This window comes from Oratosquilla oratoria, chromosome 19 (assembly GCF_046742065.1).
Source record: "Oratosquilla oratoria isolate Oo_2021 chromosome 19, ASM4674206v1, whole genome shotgun sequence".
Taxonomy (NCBI): Eukaryota; Metazoa; Arthropoda; class Malacostraca; order Stomatopoda; family Squillidae; genus Oratosquilla; species Oratosquilla oratoria.
In genome coordinates this window covers 40,257,750-40,266,692 of record NC_134795.1, presented here as the reverse complement: position 1 = coordinate 40,266,692, position 8,943 = coordinate 40,257,750, and the positions used below count along the sequence as shown (strand labels likewise).

The following is an 8,943-nucleotide window of genomic DNA, read 5'->3' as shown; positions in this document are numbered from 1 at the left end:
TTGTGATGTGTTGTTTGAATGATATGGATGTACTGTATAAAAAGCCATGAACATTGGGTGCATGTGTGTGTGGTTTGAGTGTTATTGATAAACAGGTATGGTATGAATTTGTGTTCTGTTGTCCAATTGGTGGCTATTTTGAGTCTGCAGTGAACCAGGTATTGAGTGTGTCGATATATGGTTGTATTAATTCTGCGGCTCTGTCTGCGTTACGGTGTGAGCAGGGGATTCATGTGACAGTTTGTCCCCAACTCTTGGGGTTGGTGGGTAATTCCACGACGAAAACGCTGCCACTCCAGGACTAGATTTGTGAGTAGAATTGAGAACTATAGCACAGATCTGTGTTCCTATTATTTTCATGTAATTTTCTACAGCAAGGATGATGGTTTTTGTATGCAAACGTTCTATTGGCATGGTTTTCGTAAATACAAAGGATTACAAAGGCGGAGCATGCCGACAGGAGACATTTTGGTCCATAACTAGGTCGGATGTGGAAAAATGTAATAATGATACATAGATTAAAGAAAAATAGATAAAAATTATAATAATATAGATAATAATAAATAAAATAAACGCATAGGTATAGTTAAATAATAAACAGATAAATAGTAAATAATACTAAATTGACAGATAACTAATAATAAATAAAAATCAATCAAATAATAATAAACAAACAATAACAAACAAATAAACAAATAGTATAGAATAAATGGCAGTCATTATAGCATATTGCTTAGGTGTTTCTCTAAAACAGGGGTTCCCAAACTTTTCAGCTCATCGACCTCCTAGTAAAGTTTAAGATTTTCTATAGACCCCCAAACGGATTGTCAGTTTATTATTGTTATTGGTGTTGTTATTGTTATTAATGCCAGTAATATTATTATTATCATTACCATATTTATTATTATTATTATTATTATCATTATCATTATTATCATTATTATTATCATTATCATAACTATTATTTTTTTATTATTATTATTATAATTTTAGTTATCAATAGTGTTATTATCATCATTATCATTATTATCAGTATGACATTTTGTTGTTATCAATAGTGTTATTATCATCATTATCATTATTATCATTATGGCATTTTGTTGTTATTATTGTTTTAATTCTTTACTGTTGTTCTTGTTTGGTCTCATAAATCGCTTATGGTAATTTTAAAGTACCATAGTCATAGTTTTCGTACTTGTAGATTTTATTTATTCTATTCGTTTATTTTTATTCGTTTATATATATATATATTTTTTATCCGTTATAACAGGGCCAAATGGCAACATTCATCAAGGCGACGGCGTTCCAATAATGATAGACACTTTCACATATACATAAACATAAGTGTTTTAACATAAATATTTATAATCTACCAGTAGCTTTAAGAGTGATATTATATATTCTTTATTATATTACTATAAGCAGAGGTGGGCGCGCGAACCTTTTTTTGGGTTCCGAATCCGAACCCGAATCTTCGCCGGTTTTGGGTTCCGAACCTCCGAATAGCGAACCCGATTTTCAAAATTTCGGTGCGAACATTTATTCCGAACATTTGTCCGCGAACCTCCGAATCTTTAAAAAATAGCAAAGCGAACCTTAATTCCGATACCTTCCGAACATTTCCAAACCTAAATCTTACTCATTCCGAATCTCCGAATCTAAATTTAAAGCTTTCCGATTAAAAAAAGTGTTGTTTAAGATATCTACATTATTTATTAAACAAATTATTACTAGAAAAACAAATTATTAATACAAGACAGTAAAAAGTAAAAACAAAAGTTCACAAAACAAAACAGTAAAAACATTTAAAACAAAAATTCACAACACTTCAGTCTTCACTCTTCACTCTTCACAGATTCACTCTAACTTGTCGGCCCTCTCTCTCTCTCTCCCTCTTAACCAACTTCAAGTTTCCCTTCATGAAGGTCAGGTTCTCAAAGTTCAGATTGGTCAGAGAGGCTCACTTTGGCCTCAAAATGTCCGAGCCGAAGCTGAAGAGTCGTTCAGCTGAGGCAGACGAGGGCAGGGGAGTGTTATATTTGATGAAACAGTTCACCCAGTGCTGCCTGTGCTCCTTGGGGAAGTTTGCCGGGGAGATCTTCATGATGCTTGTGCCGAGAATGGCGCCCCAAGTGTCTACTTCCTTGCCGACCTCCTCCTCCAGGTTGGCCACCACCACAGGCTCCTCCTCGTCCTCAAGAAGGAAGGCAAACTCGTCGTGCTCGCTGGTGTGGCTGGCCACAGACTGTGGCCTGGAGGTGGGCTGGCTGGAGGCGGAGGCCACATCCCCCTCCTTGGACCTGATTTGGGCCACAAGGTCCGACACCATCTTGTCCCTCACCAGGTTGTATAAGTCAGGATTTGTCCTGCATATGTACTTGACCATCTTTAGACGGAACCTGGGGTGGAAGGCAGTCGCAAGGAGCTTCTCCTGGTCCTCAAACATGTGTTGAAACCTGAAAAGATTAAGATATGAGTTAATTTAATTATTGATTAATGATTATTATTATTTTTTCATTTCAATTACTATAAAATATTATATTATTATTATTATATTATTATATTATATTAAAATATTAAAAATATCTACCTTTCAGTGAAGCCCTTTTTGTCTCTGCCATGGTGCTCCTGTGTCCCCAGGAGGTAGGTGACGAGGGGCTTGGCATGCTTGATGCTGTTGTCGTCCCTAAGCAGGTTCAAGTCCCTCTGGAGCACCATCAAGTTGGAAAGGAAGTTCCCCATGTAGGCATGCTGGTCTGACTGCATTTTGTCCAAAGCATTGGCAACTGGGGCCATAACTTTGACGTACTCGGCGATGACCTCGTTGTCCTCGTCAACAAAGGCGGGGATCGGGTTGGGGCGCATGCTGGTACAGAGATCATTGATCTTTTTACGGGTGTCCAGGTCCTGTAGCAGGCCAGAAAGCATCTTATAGCTGTCATAGCTGGAGTTCCACCTCGTCGCGCCAGGGACTTTAAGTTTTTTGCCGATAGCATCCTTTATCTCGTTGGCTGCGACAGTTCGGCGGCCCTGGGCATTCCACAAAGACTGTGCCTTGGCAGCCGACCTTCTGAAGATATTCCTGCCACCATGGTTCCATTGTGGGACCTGAAAAAAGAATATTTATTATTTAATATTTTATTACAATTCACAAATTAAAAACTAATAAATAATAATTTACATCTTTTTAGTTTTTACCAAAAGAACAATAAATTATTTAATATTTATAAATTATTAATTTATTAAATCTATTTTTTTTTATTATACTCACTTTGGAAACACCCTCAGACGCCAGGAGGTTCAGAGTGTGTGCACCACACCTCTGGTGTTTAGGTAGGCTAACCTCGGCTTCGTCAGCCTGGTCCAGGGCCTCCTCCATAGATATGACCTGAGGCTCGTCAGCCAGCTCTTCGTCAGGCTTGTCCTCGCCAGGTTGTATGACGACGTCCTCTTGTGCAAAGTTGACAAATGCACTTATATAATTTGTGCCATTGTCTGTGGTCGTGCAGAGAATCTTGCTGCTGATGCTGAAGTCCTTCATGCAGCTTGCTCAAGGACCTCGCCAAGTACTCGGCTGTCTGGCTCTCCTTCACCTCCTTCATGCCCAAGACTGCAGTCGTCCTCTCCAGGGTGGCCTTGTCCAACCACGAGACTGTGGAGCCTATGAAGGCCCGGTTGTGGCTCGACCAGCTGTCGGCAGTGGTGGCCAGGTAGTCCTGCTTGGACATGATCTGGGTGAGCTCATTTTTGGCCCTGGCGCTCATAGGCTTGATGTCGTCGCCAAGCTTTTTCCTGGACGGCAGCTTGAACTGAGGGTTCAGGTAGTTGAGGAGGGCCCTGAGCGCCTCTGACTCTGTTGTTATGCATGTCGCGGATAATCCACTGAAACATAAAAAAGATGTGTGAGTATTTGAAGTTAAACAATTCTTATAGATTATTTTTATTTATTAAAGTTGTTAATTAATTAATTAAATTATTTTCATACTAAAACAGAACTTTTAAAAGTAAAACTTACCTCATAAAATAGGTCAAGGGCCTTCTGCTGGTCAAACCTCTCAGCCATATCCTCCTCAATACAGCCCTGCCTGAGGCTTTTGGCATCCCGACCACCACCAGAAGCAGAGCGGCCACGTTTGCTGCTGCCATCTAAGGCTGCTTTTAAGGCAGGACTATCTTAAGGGTGCTTGGTGGCATAATGCTTCTTTAAGTTGCTGTTGGTGTCATTCTGAAGCTTCAGCCTCGCAGTGCAATTTTTCTTGGCGCAGAGGGCAAACCCGGCGTCCCTGCCGACACCACACTTGAAGAAGGGCTTGAGAATGTCCTAGTCTCTGTAGAGGTCCCTTTCCCTCCTGGAACCGTGACCTCCCTCGGCTTGCTCGGCCTCGGTGTCGGCAATGTCCATGTCCTCGGCTCGACATGTGCCAGGCATCAGCTCCGAACTCGAAAACTCTGGCAGTTGGATATCGCTGGCGTCAGATTCACTCTCAGCGAGGCCGCTTGGGTTCGTGGACCTTGGTGTGTCAGACTGAGCACTTGGGTTTCTCGACCTCGGTGTGGATGTCACGTACTCATCCACTGTCAGCGGTGAGTGTGATGTGAGTAGAGTAGTCTAGCCTCCTTGGGTGTCCTCTCCAGAGTGTTGTCAGTGCAACGGTTGAAGAATGTCTGACTATTGTAGCACTGTTTAACTAAATCGTAACTTACGGGACGCGGTGACAAGAAAGTCTGCAGACTGTGCAGACTTGTAAACACTAAACAAGCTCTCTGATTGGCTGCTGTAGTCACCGGCGCATGCGCGGTGGCTGCGCGTCACTAACAAGCTTTCTGATTGGCTGGCAGCCAGCTGCGGTCACAACATGACGAGTCTGTGTGGTACAGATAAAGCAACGAGTTAAACACCACGAGTATATTTCCAAGTTCAAAGAAGGGCAGTCCAGGCAGTACTACTAGTCTTTGTTTCGCATTACTACACACAGTCACACAGGCTTGCATATCGAGCACATTTCGAGCAGTGGTCATTTGAGACACACACACACACACACTTACACGCCCATACTGAAATAGAAGTAGAGAGAAGCGATAAAGTAAAACACAATGCTAATGGTCAAAGGCGTCTCTAGTTGTTACAGAAACATAGGCGTCACCACATCTGTATGCCGCGGAAAAGTTGAAAACCAATGTTTGGTCGTCTTCGTTTTTTCGAATTTTTCCCGGGATACGGAGGTTCGGATTCGCGAAAAAAGACGTTCCGAACCCGGAAGTCCGAATCTTTTTTGACGTCGGTCCGAATCCGAACCTCCGAACGCAAATCCGGGATTTTGCCGGTCCGAACAAATCCGCGGATAAAGAATCGCGAACATTTGTTTGGAACGCCCACCTCTGACTATAAGTAATATTCATGCCAATAATATTACACAAGCTCGTCATCTTGATGTTCATTCACGATGTGGTTCTGTGTATGTGAGATTCTCCCTACATGCACAGAATGGGGAGGATTTTCGACTCAGAGTGAACTGACATGGTTTTTCTTTAAATTTAGATATTACTGTAGTTGGTTGATTATTCTTACTCTTTCAGTACGGAAAGAGAACAGGGTCATTTCATGCTAACCATTTAATTCTAAAGACTGCCTTTCGACCCCATAGTAATTTACTGACCCCTTTCGACCCCATAGTAATTTACTGACCCCTTTCGACCCCCTAGCAATCTACTGACCCCCTTTCGACCCCTTGGATGGTCTCATCGACCCTCTAGCAATCTACTGACCCCCTTTCGATCCCTTGGCTATTTGTCGACCCCTTGGATGGTCTTATCGACCCCCTAGCAATCTACTGACCCCCTTTCGACCCCTGGGGGTCGATATCGACCACTTTGGGAACCCCTGATCTAAAAGAACCTTAAAGCTTCGAACTGAACTACATTGCACTGCCTCTGCAGGAAGTTTGTTCCATTCATTAACTACACGGTTGGCGAAGTTGTTTCTCCCCACTTCCAAATTAAATCTATTTCCTGACAGTTTGAGATTATTTCTTGTCGGATTCTCATTCAGTGTTATTATTTTCAATGTCATAGTTTGTATTGCCTATGATTTCCCGGTTGTTGAGAACCATGCTGTGAAAGTGTAATTGAGAATAGTTCTTAGGAATTGTTTGTAAAATGTTATTAGTTTCCTTCTGCTGTCCAAAGCCAGTGCTTGTTACCGAGTTTATACAGTATCTTCAAGGGTATATACCTAATTGATAGTACACTACAAGTGGAAATTTTTAATCAAGGGTAAGTTATATTAAATTGAAACATATTTTATGTGGTTCATTTTATCAATGTCTTGACCTTTCTTTGCACACAGGGGATGACCAACATGTATCATTAGATTTTGCCTCGTTTGCATAATTTCAACGGTGCAATAGTAGTATCATGAAAAATCCGAGTTTGCTATCATCTAACTTTCTCTGGGGGAAATTTTCCTGATCCTGAGGTAATACTTGTTACATGTGATTTGTATAGCGATTAACTTAATAGTTTCTTTTGTGGGGTTCTTACCGTTTCGTGATTTCAGTTGCCAAACGACGACTAGTGACTATTTCATGTATATATCTAGATGTATGCCCTCATAAGGGAGGTGGTGGTAACATGGATGAGGAGGAGGGCAGGGGAAAAGAGGAAGAGGAGGAGGCGTAGGAGGAGGAGAAAGAGGAGCAAGATGTGGAGTAGGAAGAGGAGGAAGATGAAAATAGAGGAGGAGGACGAGGAGGAAGAAGAGAAACAAAGGGGAAGATGAGCAGAAGTACAATTAATAGGAATAGGAACAATAGGAGAAAGAGGAGGAAGAGATAAAGGAAGAATATTGAAGAAGAAGAGAAAAATATGGCGGGAGGGGAGAGGAGAAAGAGACAGAGTAAGAGGAGAAGGAGAAGGAGAAGGAGGAGGAGTAGGAGGAAGAGGAACAGGAGAGGAAGAAAGAGTAAGAAATGGAGGCAGGAGAATATAAAGAAGGGGAGGAGACTGAGGATGAGAAAGGAGGAGGAGGAAGAGGAGAAGGAGGAGGAGGAAGATGAGTTGGAGGAGAAAGAAGAAATGGAGGAGGAGGTGTGGGGAAAAAGAAGAGTGTGAAAGTAAAAGGAAGAGGATTAGAATGAGAAGGATGAGGAGGAAGAAGAGGAATAAAATGGAGTGGAGGGGAAAAAGAGTGGGGGAGTAAGGGGAAAAGGATTAGAAGGCGGAGGAAGAGGAGAAGAGCAAAAAGGAAGACGAAGAAAAGGAAAATGAGGACAGGAGGGGAGGGGAGGCGGAAAAAGAGAGGGTAAAAGAGTAGAAGGATGAGACGGAGAAGGAGGAGGAGGAAGATGAAAAAGAAGAGAAAAAAGTGAAGAGGGAAAAGGAAGAAAAGGATGAGGAAGAGGATAAGGATAAGGAGGAGGGGGAGGAAGAGGAGGTGAGGGGAAAAGATGCGTTTGGCCTCTCTCCTACAATGAGTAGGAGAATAAAAGGAAAAGGACGAGAAGGAGGTACAGGAGGGAAGAGGAAGAAGAGGAAAAGGAGTGAGGGGAAGAGGAGTAAAAGGAGAAAATAAAGGAGGGGAAAAGTAGAAGGAGGAGTATAAGTATGAGCAAGGCAAAGGTTAAAATGAGGAATAGGAGGTGGAGAAGGAGGAAGAGAAGGGAAAGGGCGAAGATAAGACGGAAGGGGACAGGTGGAGGGGAAAGGGGGGGAACGGGTAGGGGGAGGGGAAGAATGGGGGAAGGCCGAGATAAGACTGGAAGAGACAGGAGAGAGAGAGAGAGAGAGAGAGAGAGAGAGAGAGAGAGAGAGAGAGAGAGAGAGAGAGAGAGAGAGAGAGGGAGGGAGAGAGAGAGGGGGAGAGTAGAGAGAGAGAGAGAGAGAGAGAGAGAGAGAGAGAGAGAGAGAGAGAGAGAGAGAGAGAGAGAGAGAGAGAGAGAGAGAGAGAGAGAGAGAGAGGAGGAGGGAAGGGATATGTTGAAGGGAGGAGGAGGGGTGGATAGAGGAAGCGATAGAGGGGATGAAGAAGGGAAGGGGGGAAAAGAACAGAGAAGGGAGAGGAGGAGGTTGATTATAGAGGTGGTAAAGCAGATATCTAAGGAGGGCAGCAGTTAAGAATAATATATATATATATATATATATATATATATATATATATATATATATATATATATATATATATATATATATATATATATACATATATATATATATTCTTTTTCTTCTTGAGAGTCTCCAATCATAAAAGTATGCTCCCTGGTTGATCAGTAGGGTTATCAGTGAAGTCCTTGATATGCGGACGGAATACATAAAACTTATCTCGTCAATACCTGATAACACGGGGGACAGCAAATTGAGGTCTTGCCGAGAGCCCATACTGTCTTGAGATAGCCCATCATCTAAATAAGCTGACATGTTTGTTCAGAATACAATATATGCATGGTATCAACACAACAAAACCAGTCAACCTTCGTTGGTGATCCTGCACTACTATCGACCCACAGCGCAAACTGGATAGTTAGTTAAACTTGATGCACCGAAGGCACAGCTGAATGATATTAACATAACAGGGTGAACAGTGAGGGCTGCGGACGGGCGGAGGCTGCGGACGGGCGGAGGCTACGGCCGTCGGGTCGGGTATCAGGCAAATCGAAAGCCTCTCGCCAACCACATCTCATTAGTCGCTACTTGATAGCACAAACATCTCTCTTTCTCCCTTCTCCTTTTCTGCCCCCACTCCCGCATGGTTCCTCTCTTTCTATCACACGTTATCGCGGTCTCTCTACCCCTGCTCCAACCATACCCACACACACGGTCCTCTCCCTCCATTTCCTTGCGACCCATCTCCCCTACCGCTCTCCCTCACGATCGCTTTCCCCTTCCGGAAGCACTACATCACGATTCCTCTCACCCAGCCCTCTCACTTCCTCACGGTCCCCCTCGATT

At 42.8% G+C, this 8,943-nt stretch overlaps 2 protein-coding genes across 10 annotated transcripts in view; both read right to left on the bottom strand.

The window, feature by feature from the left end:
* LOC143035849 (shootin-1-like) overlaps positions 1 to 8,943 on the bottom strand; it is an 841,540-nt gene that overhangs the window by 574,256 nt on the left and 258,341 nt on the right. The window lies entirely within an intron of this gene.
* LOC143035525 (uncharacterized) lies at positions 1,375 to 3,754 on the bottom strand. The gene is made up of 3 exons (XM_076202394.1): positions 3,272 to 3,754; positions 2,591 to 3,108; positions 1,375 to 2,456 (listed from the first exon to the last, which is right to left on the bottom strand). Exons 1-3 carry the CDS (start codon positions 3,539 to 3,541, stop codon positions 1,961 to 1,963), a joined length of 1,284 nt encoding a protein of 427 aa, XP_076058509.1. The 5' UTR covers positions 3,542 to 3,754; the 3' UTR covers positions 1,375 to 1,960.